The sequence below is a fragment of the Impatiens glandulifera genome, chromosome 3 (assembly GCF_907164915.1).
Source record: "Impatiens glandulifera chromosome 3, dImpGla2.1, whole genome shotgun sequence".
Taxonomy (NCBI): domain Eukaryota; kingdom Viridiplantae; phylum Streptophyta; class Magnoliopsida; order Ericales; family Balsaminaceae; genus Impatiens; species Impatiens glandulifera.
Genome location: NC_061864.1, coordinates 5,765,956 through 5,785,062, shown reverse-complemented (window position 1 = coordinate 5,785,062; position 19,107 = coordinate 5,765,956). Strand labels below are relative to the sequence as shown.

General features: G+C 34.6%; 2 protein-coding genes across 4 annotated transcripts; both read right to left on the bottom strand.

Moving 5' to 3' along the window:
• Positions 1–1,264: 1,264 nt before the first annotated feature.
• On the bottom strand, positions 1,265–2,564 carry LOC124933012 (50S ribosomal protein L29, chloroplastic). Its single transcript, XM_047473737.1, has 2 exons — positions 2,126–2,564; positions 1,265–1,655 (listed from the first exon to the last, which is right to left on the bottom strand). Exons 1-2 carry the CDS (start codon positions 2,465–2,467, stop codon positions 1,479–1,481), a joined length of 519 nt encoding a protein of 172 aa, XP_047329693.1. The 5' UTR covers positions 2,468–2,564; the 3' UTR covers positions 1,265–1,478.
• A 936-nt stretch (positions 2,565–3,500) lies between these two features.
• LOC124928883 (calmodulin-binding transcription activator 3-like) lies at positions 3,501–18,835 on the bottom strand. Of its 3 annotated transcripts, XM_047469132.1 has the most exons (14): positions 18,769–18,835; positions 18,492–18,633; positions 17,805–17,924; positions 13,064–13,179; positions 12,833–12,921; positions 12,100–12,142; positions 10,327–10,528; positions 10,118–10,234; positions 9,724–10,028; positions 8,076–8,618; positions 5,837–6,510; positions 4,418–4,988; positions 3,910–4,233; positions 3,501–3,759 (listed from the first exon to the last, which is right to left on the bottom strand). In XM_047469132.1, the coding sequence occupies exons 2-14, from the start codon at positions 18,529–18,531 to the stop codon at positions 3,649–3,651; spliced, it is 3,255 nt and encodes a 1,084-aa protein (XP_047325088.1). In that variant the 5' UTR covers positions 18,532–18,633; positions 18,769–18,835; the 3' UTR covers positions 3,501–3,648. The 3 variants fall into 3 exon arrangements, with proteins under 3 accessions (XP_047325088.1, XP_047325087.1, XP_047325089.1); XM_047469131.1 differs by lacking the exon at positions 18,769–18,835 and having other exon boundaries at positions 18,492–18,691; XM_047469133.1 differs by lacking the exons at positions 17,805–17,924; positions 18,769–18,835 and having other exon boundaries at positions 18,492–18,691.
• Positions 18,836–19,107: the final 272 nt, after the last annotated feature.

Sequence of the window (19,107 nt, the reverse complement as noted above, 5' to 3'; positions counted from 1 at the left end):
TATTGATTCCATTCATTGCTGACATCATCACTACAAGCAGCCTATTTGATTTCTTTAAAAAGTCTTGTTAAATGAAAAATAGATTTATTTGGATTTGTATTATGTTTGATAACAAGGATTGATAATGTGATACAGTGATAGTAATTAATTCCATGATAAACCCAATTGAAAGAATATAAAATTAAATTTTATACCAAAAAATAAGCAAATTGAGTGATTTTTTTTCTAAACCAAATCTTTTTTTTTTTTCTAAAGAAGGAAAACACAAGCCATTGTTATTATTTTGAATAGTATAAATATTTTTAATGAGACAATTCTTCTGAATAAATTCAAACATAACTCAAAATATTCCTATCTACTCAACAATCAACATATACACAATAATCTCTTGATCAAATTTTCCCAACCATTATGCCCAGTAACCTGGAATAAACCATTATATTTATTGAGTTATTTCAAGAGCCTTAAGCTTAGAAAAAAACATTTGTAAGGCATCAACCACTGTATAATTCTTTTTTTTAATTATTTTCATGACATCTCACAACTTTAACAGCTAATTAAGGACAACCAAAGATTCTGAGTTTGACACTTATATTTTAAACAATTTCATTATTATTATTATTATTTGTTTTAAAAGTGAGTATATGATGTTGGGTTATTTATGTTTTGTATTGGGTGATTAAAAAAAAGTATTGTTGGAAGAAGAAAATAGGTTATTTAAATTTTTAATCGGTTAAATTAGTATAATGTTCTATCCTTCTCTATTTTAGTCCATAAATTAAGGGATTTTATTGATCACAGTATTTGTAAATTACATCATACACACACATTGACCGACCCTGTTTGAAAACACCTTAAGTTTGACACATTGATCTTGTTTGAAAACACATGAAATTTGACCCATTTATTCTGCTTGAAAACACCTAAAGTTAGAGTTAAACGAATAAATGTTATTAAATTTGTTAACATATACATAATTAAAAAATATTTCAGACCCCAATAATATATTATAAAAAATTTAAGTAAATTAAAAAAAAAAATTACAAAAATGAGTATTTGTTTGTAAGTGTCCAAATATTAAAGGTTTGATTCCAACTAAAACAAAATCATGCTAATACTTATTTGTTCTTGCTCAAAATGTCATCCTTGGCTTCCATATAAAAGATGGTCAAGGTGAAAGTTGAAACATTTTATGTCTTAATTTTACTAATGGTGTTGATATTAACATTTGACTGTTAAATAGAGGTCAGAAAGGAAACCAAGATGGCAAAACATGTGAGACATTGCCTAAAGTGGTAAGCATTACACAATATCATGTTATCACATAAATATAATAAATAATCTCTGAGTGGTTGCTCAATTCTGCTTCAAACATATTCTACAATTCAAGAAATTCCCCCCCAAAAAAAAGAAGAATCTAAACCTGAGGAGGAAGATGAACTTCATACAACAGATCGAGATGTAGCAGTAGCTTTCGCTCACGTAGATGATTCCTTGGCTTCTTCAGCCGCCTCTTCCTCCCTTAACTTCAACAATGAAGGTGGTGGTTTCACAACAATGCTTTTCTTCCATTGTCTGTCAAGTTTTCGAGATATCCTTTTGTTAATTCCTTCGTCGATCTCTCTTTCCCTCTTAACTGTCAGCATTCGAGCAATCTGTTTCCATAACACATTTAACTACCATAAGTATATCAAGCATTTCATCAATATACAAGACTCTGAATTCCTTCTTTTATCAATCAAGAAAAAACCAACACTTTCATCCAATATCATTATCATAAGAACTTCCATCAACAATAAGTGGTTTCAGACAGTGAATGGAGTTTTTTAATCAGAAATTGAATGGCTTTTTGTCTGAAAAATCAGTCAATAGCCATATCACATAATCTGAAATCCAAGTGATGAGACCTAAGCACACCATAAGAAGAATACCAGTTCATTGACCTAATCCTGTACAACCAGTACTTGAATTGAATAGTGAATTGCAATATTAAGAGTTTGAGAACAGCTAAAGATATATACAAAGAGCTCATCATTTTCAATCTCATTCACCTGTGTAAAATGAATCGTGAACCTATAAAACGCAAATTAGAAGCATTGCTTGAAAGAAGGGGGGCATTAATTACCCTTTTCCGCATACGACGGAACTCGCTGGATTTGAACTCATTGCGAACTGATCTCTGAAGGCGAAGCATGAAGAGTTCTCCTTTGAGTTCGACAATCTCTTCGTTGAGCTGTTCAGTCGTTTTGGTTCTGATATCCTTCAATTCCTCGTCTTTCTTAGCCATCATCACCACTGAAGTTGAACTAGGACCGGAGAGCGAGACCTGAGAGTTTCTGACGATGGGCCATAATTGCGCCACTCGGACGCCGTGGAAGCCTGATTTACGGCTAGAGAGAACAGGCGGCGGCGGCGGCTTGGAAACAAAGGAGGCGGTCGACGACGGAGCAGCACAAAGGCTAAGCATTGCTATAATAAGATTTCGAGCAGCAGAAGAAGAATCGTCTATTCTACGAGCAGATAAGGATTTTGATAACAAAAGGGAGTTTCTTAGCAGTCTGAAAACTTTCAACCAAACAAGCCCCTTTATATCAATCACTATGGGCCGTTGGATGAAAAATTGAAGCTCAGGATATAATTTTAAATAGTGGATCATGGGTTATGATCTATGGGTCATGGGTTTTGGGCTGGTTAACTTTTATCTCATTTTTATAAATAAAAAATTAACAAAAGAAAAACATATACATTTATTTTACTAATATTTTTTATGGACTTTGATTATTTGGTATGCTTTATTTATCATTTATGATTATATATACATATTTCACTTACAAACTATAAATATACTAAATATATTTCACTTATAATATACGAGAATAATAGACTATAAAAAATAGTAGGATGATAGTGGAGGAATTTGGGAAAGAAAATGAAGGAGGAATTAACGTATCACGAAAATTTGTTATTTTTTCAGCTACGCTTAGTTATTCCCTCTTCCAATCATTTCTAAAAAATTAATTACATTCCAAACCTTGGAATACAAATTTTGAAAAATATTTTTACAAAATAACACAAACATAAATATTCAATGAACTAAATGATTTCCACAAAATTACTTAATAAAGTAGTTAGTTGTCTATTGAAAAATCCCAATAAATATGTCTCTTTTAAATGGCAATTTTAATAAATTAAAAAATTCATTCAAACTATTAACCATATAGAATCACTTTTATTTATTGTACCATTTTGTTCATCACAAAAACACATAATTAACTTAGAAGATTGAAACAAAACTTAATTTTCCATGAATAGATTATGACATCACAACGACAAAAAGGATCAAGCTAGCAAAATATTTTGAATCGGAAGAGATGTATGTTTAAATGGATATTATTCATTCAATGAAAGACCAGACCACTTATTAATTGATGATTACAGGAAACAAGTCAATATTAAAAGTTTCTTTTACTAAAGATAATTTGTTGTTCTAAGTCACTTAGAAGGAAATACTCTCTCTATTGGGGCCAGACAAATAGATCTTCTAAATTAGGGTGACATTTACAAATGGATTATTCATGTAAAATATCTATTATTGTCTGCAAATATGTATTACTACAACTGTATGTATATAAATTCGGCGAGATTCATTCAAGATACTGTGGGCATGTCATCGTCATAAAGCAATGCATCCAGATCGATCATATCATTGTCAAAATCAGCCGACTCTTCTGTGCTATTTAGAACATTATCATACACAGCCTGCGACACCACAATTCAAATGCTGGTAAGTCTATGAAATGCAAAAATGTGATCCAGAATAATTTATTATACATATTATGTAGAATTATAATCTTTTTGAATTGGGTTTGTGTTTAAAAACAGGATCAGAAAGAAGAAGACAAATAATACCTTAGTTTCCTGCATCTCAGAGACAACATTCAGTAGCCTGCTATACTGATCTCTTGCTTCAGGATACTGAATCATTGACTTCACTCTACAAAGTGCCTTTTGCAACCGTTCTTCAGTTTGCTTTCTGCCTTCTTTTAGAAAGTCATCATCATCCTCACTTGACGGAATACAAGCATTGTTATTGGCCTCGATGATTGCTTCTCGTTTGAAACCACGCAAACCACTCCCTTTTCTTCTCCATCGTAAAATTACCTTCTCTAATATCCCGACTGACCAGGTTATCTTCTTGTAGTTCTTCCTCACCTGGTATCCTCTCACATGGGCCTGGCTCAATACATAAGGCAAAAAATTTAAACCGACAACAAAATCTATAAAATTAATCTATACACTAAATGAAGTAACAAAAATCACACTATGATCTGGATTATCCAGAAAAATATTTATGCCAAACAAAAACAATATATATTTCAATTTTAACTTTAACAATTTTCCATGGGATAGTTATTACCTGAATTTTAACAATTTGTTGTCTGATTGTTAAGTATTCTTTTCTGCCCTTCCAACTACGGAACTTGTTCTGTATTCTTATAGCTGCAACATGGGGTTCTTCATTCTGTCCCAGTCTGCTTTTCCTGACAGAAATAAGAGAAAGTGCACCTTCGGAAATTCCCAAATCTTCATTTTCAAACTCTTTCTTCCGCCTTCTCTCGAACGACTGCACCCGAAAGACTTGATGAATGCGAGCAGCGGCTTGAGTGGCATTTCTGACAGCAGCTAAGGAGTCCTTGAATGAGGGTCCCTGAGGGAAATCCCCATCCGTGATTGGAGTTGGTATCCTTTCTGAAACTTTCTGTACAGCATTTACACCAGATGTTTCTCCAGCTTCAGCACTATTAGAATCCAACTCTAGAGTTGACAGGTGGGAACTCAATGAGGATTCTGCAAGATAACCAGCAATGCCTTTGTGTCCATTGCGTGAGGCTAAGTCTGCTGGTGTTCTACCAGCGTGTCTGGGAGTTGGATCTGTTAATAATCCAGGAGCTGCAACTAGAGAGATGAGCAACCCCACTGTTCGTTCTCTAATATCAAAATCAAATCAAATCAACAAAGAGAAACATTTTATTGAAGGGTTTTACGATGCATAAAATTAATAGTCTAAAGGGAAAAGGAAATAATGAACTTCACAAAAGAGTTTAGCAAAGCACATAATGCAGGGAATGTATTCTATGCAATTCATAGTGACATTTTAATAGAATTTCTTACTTTGCATAAAATTGATAGTCTAAAGGGAAAAGGAAATAATGAACTTCACAAAAGAGTTTAGTAAAGTACATAATGGAGGGAATGTATTCTATGCAATTCATAGTGACATTTTAATAGAAATTTCTTACTTTGCATGCTGTTTCCACTTTCATTTGATAAAAAAAGAAGATAATATTGAGTTTCTCATCTCTCTAAACTGCCAAGCTAATACATAATAGAATATCGTAATTTCTTTAAATTTAATGTACTACACACTGGGGCTGGTTTGTTATAAGAAAATCATGTTAATCATGATCTGGAAAAATCTACATTGTTATGCTTTCCACAAAATAATTTAATCTTCCAAAAGCAAAATTATCATGATATATAAAATAATTTGTATTCCAAATGTAGCAACAAAAGTCACACTTGATCTAGAAAATAATCTAATCATTTAAGTAATCGATTTTAGTTTTGGCGATTTTCTAATGACATTGTGATTGTGACAAAATATTAGTTTCTAAATAGGCTAACTGTCTACTTTCAATCTGTTTTAGTTTTCCTTCTAAATGCTACATAACCAAGAAATTCTAAAGAGGGGAAAACTTACATGAAAAATGAAATAAAAACATATGAAGCAAGAGCATCCAAGTAAGGGAAAACACGTGAAAAATGAGATAGTAACCTTCCACAAGATGCTGCCCAATGAAGTGCAGTCCAGCCATTTACATCACGAAAGTTAACACTCACACCTGCAGCTATTGTGGGTTTTATAGCCCAATCATAGCCAAGTGCTGCTGCCAAGTGTAGGACACCTTGACCATCTTCATCCCATACACTAGGACCTTTCCCACCTTCAACAATTTTTTGAAGGAGCCATGCATGTAGTTTTTCCTTCCATAGCTGCTGCAGCTGCCGCTCTTTCATATTTTCTGGGGATATCACTACTGAGTTGTTTAAGAATTGCTCCCACTCGTTGCTCTCTTTCATTAACGAACTGATTATAAATGATGAATTTTCAACTGCAGAACTGGGATCAGGTGTTTTGCTACTAGTTGAATCAATTGATAATAATTTTTCAAAACGCATATGCAGAACTTCTTTGCTGTTGACATCTGGAATCTCCACATCTCCGATGTTATTATCTTTATATTCGAATTCGCGTACTTCGCTACAAGCTAACCTGTTAGAACATGTTACATAGAAAGGAATCCTTCCAGCCTTATGGACAGGAGTATAGCAACAAAGGACACCATCTGCAATAACCATAGCTGGAACCTCTACTTCCCCAAACATACATGACCATTTGCATTTCTCCAGGTCTTGCTGACTCTTCAAGAATCTTCCCGTTATCAGGACCTGGAACCAAAGCAAGAAAGTGGAACTATTTCAGAACTACCTATTACATTTATGCTCTTCAAAGGACCGCCAGTACTCAAATGAAGTATAATTTAGGTTAATCCAAAAAACCCACACAAATAACCAATCCATATTATTTAGAATGGCATATTTGGCTTTCAGCTTATTCTGGGTTGAAACCAAACAAATGTTTAGGTTTGGTGATTATTTGGGTACAACCAAAATAAGAAATACAGCACTCCATTATTTTTGGGCAAACAATCAGGTTTAGCAAATAATTACCGATGAGATCTAGAGTGAGAAACGCCCATGTATTCAGTAGAACTAGACACAATGATGAACAGACTTAAAAAAGACCATATGCTTTTGCAGCATTGAATCACTCAAATTAGGCTCGGATACATTTTATAACTCCAATCCTAACTGGCTCCTCTTTAAATAATGGGGCCTTGACTGCACTAAACTTCTTTTTAATCCACATTCACGGGAATCTTTTGTTTTGGCATTGTTAGGCACTCTGGTCTTCTTTACATATATCTTGCCACATGGGCACGTTTGATTTCACTCTTGTTAATATCTTACAGGTTTTGTTTGTTTTGGGGATCTCATCATGTTGATATTTTTCTCATTTTTTGTAAGTTTCACTAAGTTGTTCATTTATTAAAGAAAATAATTGTCTTTTCTAAAAAAAAATACAGATGAGATTTGACAGAACTTTTAACTTATTTAGCATAAAGTACAAAATGGTTAGGCAAGAATCGGCTTAAGAGACCAAAAGGTCACGGGTTCGATTCCATCTAAAAGCGTTTTGAGTTTAAGCGGGAGGCTATGGTTGTGGGGGTTTCATGCTAAGTCTCCTTTAATTCCAAAAAAAATATGGTACAGTATTATTTATTCAAGGAAATATGTAGATTATATAATTAGATTGTCTAATTTGCTAGGATCACCTTGGGGGGATTCAATTAAAAGCCCACAGCCTTTTAGAGGCTTTTTTCTTTTGTTTTTATTTTATTTTCTTGGATACATGCTTGTAATATTGACCTTGCAACTTCACTACTGTCCCTAACACAGGAGGCCACACAAGCACCTCCATCTAAATGTTAAATCAAACATTGATTTGCATTGTCGCAAATTCAATTAAGTTATTATTACAACCCAATTTTAATTAAAAAACTAGATTGGTTTTGTTTGGGTTAGCTTTACATATAGGTCGATTCAAAGCATGATCCCAACCCAAAATAAGAATGGATCAGACAATGCCCTTCTAATATAAGTTTGAGATGATCAAGATTTTCACTGTGCCACAGGATCCTTGTCATCATAGAGTCCTAACTCCTAATGCATATTATAGCACATAGATTGCTTGTGTGGGTTGAATGGATACTAACAAAATCAAGAAGCTAGACCACTTCAAAGTCTATAGCCCTTTGTATAGAAAGGCACCAATATCTGGGACTTCATAACTAGTAACATTAAGAGGATAAAAAGCCCTTTGTATACATTGAGCTGTTCAAAGTGATTTTCTTAATATAAAGAGGATAAAAACAAGAAGAAAGAAAATGTACCTTGGTTTCTGAGCTTTCATAAGCCCAGTTGGGTGAGAAATCTCCAATGCTGAAGAGTTGGTCTTGGGAGATCGAAGGGCTCAACACAAAATTATCTAAATGAACTTGGGAAGCAATACTAGAATCATCAACTACATCTTCAGTTGCAACAGCTTCCCATAAGACTCCAGTGTTAGACTGCATAATGGTTTCATTAACATCTCCTAACTCCCTGCTCATCCATCTCTCAAAGCTGTTCACCTTCTTAAGCCCTTCCTTTTGTAGGCCATCTAACCGGGGTTGTCTTAGAGGAGAATAACTGGATTTTCCATCCATGAGATAAATTTCCTGTTCTGGTTTCAAGCCATGTTCACCTTCTCCAGATCTCAGTTGCATTTGAGAAACATTGTGTGTGTACTTGTTAGAGTCTACATGATCCTCATCACGGGAAGCAGAAAAACCAAATGAGTCCACATACTTGTTGATATTATATGTGGAGTAGGGATTATCTCTCAGATCCATTGGCCATTTTGAGATCTCCTCCAGGGAAGTGACTTCAGAAGCCTGCGAAGCAAATTCAAAGTGCAATAGAAGTTATAGAGAAACTAAAGCTATATCTTTAAATTTTAGAGACCATTTTTTCGTAGTTAAGACTTAATTATATTCCTTTAAAAAAGACAGAGGTTGCTAGAGGTGATGGACAACCATCACAACCCACTTTATGCCACCAATATTTTAATGGTTTCTACTGTTATCATCCAAACTATTACCCCTAGTTTTCTTGCAAAGTAGCATTGGCATATCAAGTACATCCATTGCTTTAGCCATCTAATGATGAACCAGAAGACATTAATGAACTCAAGTACATGATATTTCATTTGTGTAAAATACACAATGGCAAACAAAATCCTATACCTTTCTCATTTAGGACTAAGCAAATAATAGTCAGTATTAATAAGCAATATTGCTCCAGACAATACATAATTTAACCCTAAGCAGCTAATGAGCAATAAGGCGCAGGATAAAGCCATGTGGCATGGACAATTTGTTAAGGCAAATGATATATGGAAATAACATGTAGTTCTTGTTCTTTGGGCTTGGTGACGATCATTGGTATAAAAATGGAACCTTAAACCAAGATCCTTCACTAAGCTCAAGTGCCTAGGATAAGATTGACACCTCAAAACAAATGTAATCCTAATATTGTATCGATTTCATAAAAGTTTTTCTGAGCTATGCAATTCAATTGGGGTCATAGGTTATCACTTAACTTGCTGATAAACTCACCTTTAAAATTATCTCCAAAATATAAGAACTTAGATTTTGTCATTTTTAAGGAAATTACACCAATAGCATAGTTCATCTATGTGAAATTGGCAGTCCTCAGCAGAAAAATTGGACTGATGATGATGCATAGTCTATGTCCCAGATGAAGATGACATGCCAAAAGTTCACAACAAAGATGGTATACTGGATAACTGAACCCGAAAAAAGGAAACAAGATGGTTTAGGGAAAGAGAGGCATCTAAAAAGAAGTATTTACCCCTCTCATAACAAGTATCACAAACAGCCAAACTATGAATTAATCAAGGGGGGAGTACTATCAAGCACCTTGGAAGGAGATGTACAAATAATGTTTAAAATTTTGCATTAATTTACCACATAGTACCTGCCACCCTTGTTGATCATGCATGTATATACCAACTCCTTGATTTTTAACAAATCCATCAGTCAAAGTTTGCCCAAGTAGCTCATTTCCTACTGCAGGATTGAAAACAGTATTATTGCATTCCTCACTGAAAGTAGATGGCTTAAATTGATTATCATCAGGTACTTCTTCCCATGATGGGAAATCAGGATGACTTTGAGGCCGAAATGGTGAAGTTGAATGACTACTGTTCTTAGTGCTATCTCCTCCAACATCTTGGACAAATTTCATTCTCGGAATAACAGATGGATTTCCCTGATAATTATCTGTCAACAATTCCAAATGCTTCTAAGTTCTGATCCTGAGCTAGGTTTGTCAAATAAGACGATAATATGTATTTAAAGGGGTGTAATACCTGGGAAAGGCATTGGATAATAAGGGGTAGAAACACTTGTATTCATATTCTCCCTTGATGGTAGCTTCCTTTCAGGAAAATATTGAAATCCAGAATTAACTTGGACTACTCCATAAGCTGCAACAGACCCGTTGATAGTAAGTTTTACATTAAAGAAATAATTTTAAGATCGGTTCATTAACTCAGCTCATGACAAATGTAGATCACACCTGACTCAACATCTTCATATTCCGAAGCCTGAGCACTATTTAAACTAGTATCTGTAGTCTGTGAAGTTCCTTGATGATTTTGATATAATTGAGATGATGCAGAACTGTCAGCTTCAGATTGGAGTACAGTTTCTTCATTTCCCTTGGAAACAGGAATTGCTACTTCTGTCTCTCTCGCCCTGTTAAAGTTAGCTCTACTTGCCTGGAATGAAAAAAAAATATTCTGACTACATAACATGTACCATGAGAAAAACAGAAGCAAAAACATCACTAATTATATAATACGGTAGAATATTGACATGTGATAAATGATATGATATAACTAGCAATTAGTGCAACATAAACTTGTTGTGAAATGATTTCAGTAAATAACACATTACATGTACAAAAACAGTCTGATGTATCAAACTCATGTCCTATCTCAGATTATGTAAAATTACCAGGATTATAGATGTCCAGAAAAATATCTGAAGGAACAGAAGAAGAGAATTTTATTTATCTTTAAATGGTCATGAAGGCTCGTCGTACCCATGACCTTGTAGCCATGAGTTTTGCACTCTACCACTGAGGTAAACGAGACTTCAGAAACATAAGAGAATTATAACATAGAGCCAAAAGCATTTTGAACTTCCATGGACAGGGATACTGATGAATTAAATCTGGAATAATTATATGAATAAGAAATATAACAATTAAATATTAGATTCTAAAAAAAAGATAGCATTGCATCCCATATTGGAGAGTGGTTATAAACTTTTCTTGTTGCAAAATGAATGAGGTATTTTTTTTAATACATTAGTAGCAATTTCTTTCTTGTTCCAAAACTCTAGCACTGACTAGTGACTATGTCAATCAAGCGGTTACAGACACTCCACAACCCCACTCTGCAGGAATCTCATCATCGACCCTCAGTTTGGCGATTGTTCTCAAAACAATAATTTGAGCTGAAACTAATTCTGCCGGGCCACCTTGTTTGGGCATAAATCTATAGCCTAGATTAAGAGGGGGTGGAAATAAAAATCTAGGCTAATCCCACAAATTAACTTGTTTCACTCTAATGAATGTTGTTCATCTACTTTTCACGTATTTATATGGTATTCATCCAATCAAAGCAATGAGGAAATTGATCTGTAATCTCTCCTCTTTCTCAAATTCTTCACCTACTTCAAATTTCTTAGATCTTCGAGTTCAAATTCTTGAGCCAATTGATGTTACGGCTTTGAATATCTTCTACAAAGTCCCTTGTCATCACAATATCATCTATATAGACAATAAATCATGAGCTTTGCAAATCTTACAAACCAGACACATGGTGACTTTTTTAACTCATTCAATGACATATCCTAGTTTCTGTATCAAAATGCGGAGGAAGTATCCATGTATACTAATTAGAGGTCTCCATTCAAGAAAGCATTATTTACATCAAAATGATATATTAGAATATGAGGGAACGAGGAACTGCAGAGATCAGAAAGATGCATAGTGGCATATCTGAAAAAGAAAATGACATACTAGAGTATGAAAGACTCTGAGTGAAAAAAACACCTAACAAACATTACGTGCTGCACACTTCTTACAAAGTAACAAAACAATTCAGGGAAGGTCGAGATAAAAAATATTATAAGGTCAGTTACAAAAGACAACTTACTTCTATGTTAGCAAGGAAATAATCTTAGGGCACTAAATGTTAGCTTTTCAAGGAAAATATTAAGGTATCTAATGTATAACTCAAACAAAGCAAAAAGAAACCGAAGAAAAATAATAAACTATAACCTTCACTTCCCGATAATGAACAAGAACAATGTTTGAACGATCCCTGCATCATATAATATCATAAAAAACATGTTAAAAGGGGTCATAAACAAAGCAAAAGACAACAATGTTTGTATGATCAATGTTATTTAAAGCACCAATAACTACAAAGCTATGATCATACAAGATTTTGAACAACTTTTACAAATTGATTACATTTTGTAAGTAACACATTAGTGAACATTTAAGTTGTGTAGGAAATTCTGAGAAATGCTTTTCTAGTGAGAAAATTTGACTCTTCATTTGCAAAACTTGGATATTTTCAATCAAAAATTATGAAGCGTCACCAGAGAGAATTCTTTAGTGATTTATATCATTGAAAAATATATAGGTTGCAGATTCATCTGCTAGTACACTGGCGGAGAATCTCAAAATGTTGGGAAATTGTAAACATTAAAATTCCTTTTAGGATGGATGGAAAAAATCTTATATAGTCTCAACATGTTCACAAGGTGCTGAAACAAAAAGGAAAGAATAATGGTTGGATAAAGAGAGCTCCACTTCAGATGTATTATTTTTCATCATCTGATGATTACAATTTAGAAACGAACTGGGACATTTGTAATTTGTCTTGGATGTGTATCAGAAAATTCTCACATCCTCAAAACAGTAAAACTGGAAAAATAAAATAAAATAATATATAGTCTATCAAAAGTAATACATTAATATATATGCATCAATATTCAATACTCACTCTTCAAGCAACCAATAACTACGCCTTTGAAAATTTTCATTTTCTTCCCCATGGGCATAGTAGCAATGCAACACATCAATACTTCCAGCCTAGAATGATATTTTTACAGGAAATGACATTAGAAAATGCAAATTTCAAAACAATAACAAACTTTGTTGTCACCTAGGATAAATGTTACTATCCAGTATGGAAACACTGGTTCAGTAAATACCAACATCATGTTTTGCTAACCTTGAGCCGTTCATGAGCTTCTTTCACAGTCTTCCCATCTTTCTTTTTCCTCCAGATATGACCATCTTTCCGGAAGTATCTCAGCACCTTCCGATCGAAAAGAAAGAGTGAACCGCCTGGGAATGAAACTATATCAGTGACAAGGTGATAAAATGGACAAAAGGGGCACAACACAAAATATCTAGATAAACAAGGGTTGACTACTTCAAAAGTCCCAATAGGCAATAGATGAATGTAATACTTGAATATTGTTGAATCTGGGACCAAATCTGTCTCATTTTACTACCTTCAACACTTTGCTTTTTTTCCTAACAAATATGCACAAGTTTAAACATGTACTTCATACATTTCAAAAGGAAATAAAAGAAAAGTGTCAAGATGCGCATATGCCACTTAAACATCGGCCATCAATTTCTCTATGAAATAGAAGTGTCATGAAACTTCACATATTCTTTCAATCCCCCTCAATCATTTATCTCTGCTCATGAAATATCCCCTTAATAAATATGTGTGATAGTCCTTCTCGTAAAAAATGTTATGTGATAGTCTATTGAATTTTGAATTTCTTATTTACTTCAGAAAAACCTGAACATTTGATTATCAGAGTATAATGGATATTGAAAATTAGTGATGAACATTTGAATTGACTAAATATGTTTTTTTATGTTTAAAGTAAGGGCATATTTAACGACTAAAAAGTAAATACTAATGACCAAGTATTGAATATTTAAGTCAATAAATATGAAACATTATGAAACAAAAAGGTTACATAAACATGTTATTCAACAAATTAAGTAAACTTATTTTCAACACTACTTAATAAATTAAAAAGATTATAATGTAGAATTATGTAGGGAAGAGAATTTTCTTCATATATTCGGATTGGTAAACTATTACAAGGGAGTACAATTTATAGGCAATACTAGAAGATATAAATAAATGAGAACTCTGAGCAAATATATAAATAAAATAAATGATAGAGCAATTGTTTAGATAAGCATAAATGAGCTTTTGTTGGGAGACAAACAACTCCATCCACTTGGAATATAGACCGGGAAAAACCAACTTGATAGCTGATGCCTGAAGGCGGAGTTAGATTCCATCACGAGTGCTAACTTTCCTTTGGCAGATCAAATCAAGGAAGGAATTGAGCACGACCCGCAAGCCAAGAGTTTAAAAGAATTGAAGGAGAAGGGGAAGACTCGTCAATTTTGGCTAAGGGATGGAGTGCTCGATACAAAAGGAGATAGAAACTATGTACCAAAATGGAAAGAATTGAGGTTTACGTTAAGATTAAGATAGGCTAGACATCCTAAAAAAGTGTCATGATTAAGATGGGCTAGACATCCAGGTACACATCGTACATTGGCGCTCGTGGAACGTGGTTATTATTGTCCTCAGATGGGAGACGTCATTGAGGTTTACGTTAAGAATTTATTTTTGTGTGTCAACAAGATAAGGTGGATCAACACAAGACTGCGGGATTGCTGGAGCCATTGTCAACCCCGGAGAGACCTTGGGAAAGTATTTTCATGGACTTCATCACGTGCCTACCCAAGTCCGATGGATGTGCAAAATCATAGTCGTGGTGGATTGGTTTAGCAAGTACGGAATATTCACCCCATGACCACAAAGTTCGCAGCTGAAGTCTGCTGCTCACTCGTTCTTCAAATATGTGATGAAATATTGGGGCATTCCAAAATCCATTGCTTTACCGAAAAGTTTTGAATGGAGTTGTTCAAGCTTATGGGATCCGAACTCAATTTTTCAACTAGCTTTCATCCACAAACTGACGGACAAACAGAAAGGGTGAATGTCTTGCTTGAATCGTTTTAAGGCACTACGTAAACGTCAACCAAAGAGATTGGACAAAGTTGTTTGACATAGCCTAATTTCCATAAAATCTACCCACAAAAAAAGCGAGTCAACAGGGGGGAGCTCCTTTGAGATCGCTACGGGTCAACAACCCTTAACACCACACACTTTGGCGATGGGATACAAAGGCCCAAGCCCTACAGCCTTTAAGTTCGCCAAAGGATGGCATGAGAAAGCCGACATGGTACGAGCCCACCTCACCAAGGCCGCCAAAAGAATGAAGAAAATGGGCGAACAAAAAGAGAAGACACTCGGAGTTCGAAAAAAGAGACCGAGTGATGGTAAAATTCTCCTCTATCAAGGAAGACGATTTTCCAAAGTTCACAAGGAAGGCCCTTTCATTGTGGAGAAACATGTTCAAAAGTTAGTCTATCGTTTGAAACTTCCGTCACATTTGGAGATGCACCCCGTATTCCACATGAGTTTATTAAAGACTTATCATGAGGATAAAGAAGATCAAGTAGAGGCGAATCAAATAGAACTTCCACGGCAATCACAGCCGTACCCGAGAAAAAAGCCGAAGAGATACTGGCACATCGAGTCATACCGAGAAGGGTTTCACATCCAAGTTATGTCAAATATTTTGTGAAGTAAAAGAGATTAGCAGAAGGCGAGAGTAGTTGGGAACACGAATTAGTTTTATGAAACTCCAAAAACAACATCCAGACCTACAAGGAGTACGCGACGAAAACGTCGTCGAAATGAGTGGGGAGAATGGCACGGTGCTTAAATCTTCCTAGCCCAAAGGGATGTCCAATCGTCTAAGTAAACCCAACTCAAAAAATATTTTAGAAACATTGGAAGGATGATGACTTAGAGAAATGTGAAGGAATTCGCTAGAAGATTGTGAATGCATGCCCTAGAATAATGTGAAGGCATGACATGCCCTAGAATAATGTGAAGGCATGACATGCCCTAGAATAATGTGAAGGCATGACATGCCCTAGAATAATGTGAAGGGCATGACATGCCCTAGGATAATGTGAAAGCGCCCTATATTAATGGGTCATTAATGTGGTAGTTAGAATAAGTCTTATAAATACCTCAAAGGTATTACCTTGTAATTATCGAGTTTACAAACAATATAATAATACTTTTGATTTTTTAGGATAATGTAAAGTTTATTTTCTCTTTTTAGAGTTCCTGTGTCTATTGAAACAAGCATCGAGTGTTGTTTAGAGGCTGAATAGTTACCCATTCTCATGAAGATCATAACTAGTGTCGCACGGGTCGTTGGTAAAAAGACTGAGTCTGTGATAGTTGGTATTAGAGAGCCAAATGATGAAGAGATCGAATGAGAGTGCAACTACTAATGTCGTGGATGAAGTTAAGAAAAATTTCATCACAGGATCGAAGAGAATTTTATGAACCCTCGTAAGGTTCAATCGGGAGGATCCAAAACTACCAAAAAAAAGGGGAGATCTAGAGACGTTATCGCTGACATTATCGTCAAGTTAGAGAAAATAAAACTCACAATGGTTAATGGACAAAATAACTTCGGGACCTAAAGGAACGCATCGCCGAGGTCGAGAAAAAAAGAGACGAGCTCTGAGAAGGGATGCAATGTGACTTGAACGAGGATTGTCCAAATGTCAAGAGCAAACTCAGATCGTTGAGCAGACTCTCCTTTTTTAGATCAGTACCTTGAACGAGACGCTCGAGGGAATGGCCTCCAAATTACAAATGACACTAGTTACGATCTTCGTGAGAATGAGTAACTAGTTAGCCTTATTTGAAGCAACATTCAATGATTTTTCAATTGACACAAGAACTCTAGAGATAGGAAATAAATTATTACAAAGAGTATTATTATATTGTTTAATTATAAAGTAATACTTTTGAGATATTTATAGGACTTATTTTAACTATCACATTAATGACACACTAATCTAGGGCATTTTTTCACATTATCCTAGGGCATGTCTTCACATTTTCTAAGCCAGCATTTTTTAAATGTTTCTAGAATATTCTTTGGGTTGAGTCTACTTAGACTGGGACATTGAGCCTCCCCTTGGTCTAGAAAAAAGATTAGGGCACTGTGACACTCCCCCACTCATTCCGACAACATCCTCGTCGCGTACTCATTCCGGCAACATTCTCGTCGTGTCCTCTTTGTAAGTCTGAATGATGTTTTTGAAGTTTCATAACACTAATTCGTGTTCCCAACTAGCCTTGTCTTTCGGTAATTTCTTCCACTTCACAAAATATTCGACATAACTTGGATGAGAACCCCTTCTCGGTATGACTCAATGTGTCGGTATCTCTTCGGCTTCTATCCCGGGTACGACTGTGATTGTCGTGGGAGCTCTATTTGATTCGCCTCTACTTAGATTTTCTTTATCCCAATGATAATTTTTTTAATAAACTCACATGGAATACGGGGTACAACTCCAAATGTGACAGAAGTTTCAAGTGATAAGCTAAATTTCCAACCCGTTTCTCTACAATGAAAGAGTATTTGTATCGTCTCACAAGCTCCTTGTGAACCTTGGAAAATCAATGTGCTCCCCAGTACAACTATTATTAGCACTATTGGTCAATCATAGTGCAACTTAAATGAAGAGTATATTGAGTTCAATTGATCTGAATAATATATTAACAATGGAATGGACTAAACAATGATATACTGACTTGCCCTACACTTGAAAGTGGTAGTGAAAGTCATATTATAACCAATCTTGTAAAGCAATCAAAGGGATAGTTTTTGCCTTCAATCTTCTTCAGAATTTTCACATCTCATGAATTCTTCTTTTTTGAACCGTAAGCATTTATTTAATTTATGGATTTTTAGCATAGAAAAACATCCAAACAATAATTGATAAAACTTCTCATAATACAATTGAAAATTGAAAGATGAAAAACATACTTGGAGGTAACTGGGGAGGTTCCGGAGCAATGGAAAATTTTTGGTAGTTTCGTAGAATTTCACATATTTCTGCAGGACGTAGCCATCGATGTTGTGCTTCCAACAATATTTGCTCAATATCTATTCAAATATTGGAGTTAGAGTCTAAAAGTTGAGGAGAAGAATCTAAAGATCAAGCTGCAATTTTGTAATGACATGGGATAATTGAAAGAAAAACAAAAACATTAGCACACCCCTTCCATCATTATCCCATTTACCAAGCAAATCCGTCAGCTTTTCACGCATTTATTTTTTGGGAGGGGGCATTATTCTTAATGTGTATTTCAATCATATTATTTACCCTCAAGTGCATATAAAATTGAACTTCAATGAAATTGTGGTGTTTGTCTACATGACTTTATCTAGTCACATCGGTTGGATCACTAAAAGGATCTCATAAAGTAACTCTTAGGATATACGCCTACTTAAGACAATAGACACACATATATTCGCCTAATTTTAGCAAGAAGGGTTTTCTTGCCGAAGTTTGGAAATGAAATTCAGTGGAAAACTCAGGCGAAATCCAGAGATCGAGAAGTATATTAAAAGAGTAGGAAACGGACGAAAACAATTATTATCCTCAGCAATCAACATAAGCTATAACTCAAATCTTGACAGGAAAAAAGAAGTATATGACAAATAACTCACCCAATTGTGAACCGAGTCCGAACCGCCGACTCTCCGCCATGAACTTTATCTCCCTTCTATCTTTCGAACCGATCTCCGAGTTGATAATCAAAATCAAAGACAGGTAGTTGAATTAAGAAGCTTGGATCGCAACTTAGGGCTTCTGTTTAGAGAAAATGATGCAAAAGCTATGAATAAAAAAAATGAAAGATGATGTTACAGTGGGAATAGGAGGTAATAATGAGAGAGTCTACTTTGAAGAAATGAGAAAGAGAATGGAAATGGATTACAGTTATACCTGAGCACTGAAAGAGAAACGACGACTTCAGCGGAAAAAATGGAAGGCAACTCGAAACTTGTTTTCTCTTTTGTTGAAGATTAAATAGCCCCTGGACTAGTATTTTAAGACCAGTTAAGTAGTTACACTTTTAAGGATAAGGGAAGGCTGTATCTGAATGAATTTTATTTTTTATTCTTTTCATGGGATTATATATATATATAATTGTTTTTGGTTCACTTAAAAGCTACTTTGATTAGTTTATTTTTGAAAAACAAAATTAAATTTTTTATATTTCATTATTTTTATTTTCAACTATCAAATTATTTAAATTATTAATTAAAATATTCTTATTTTATT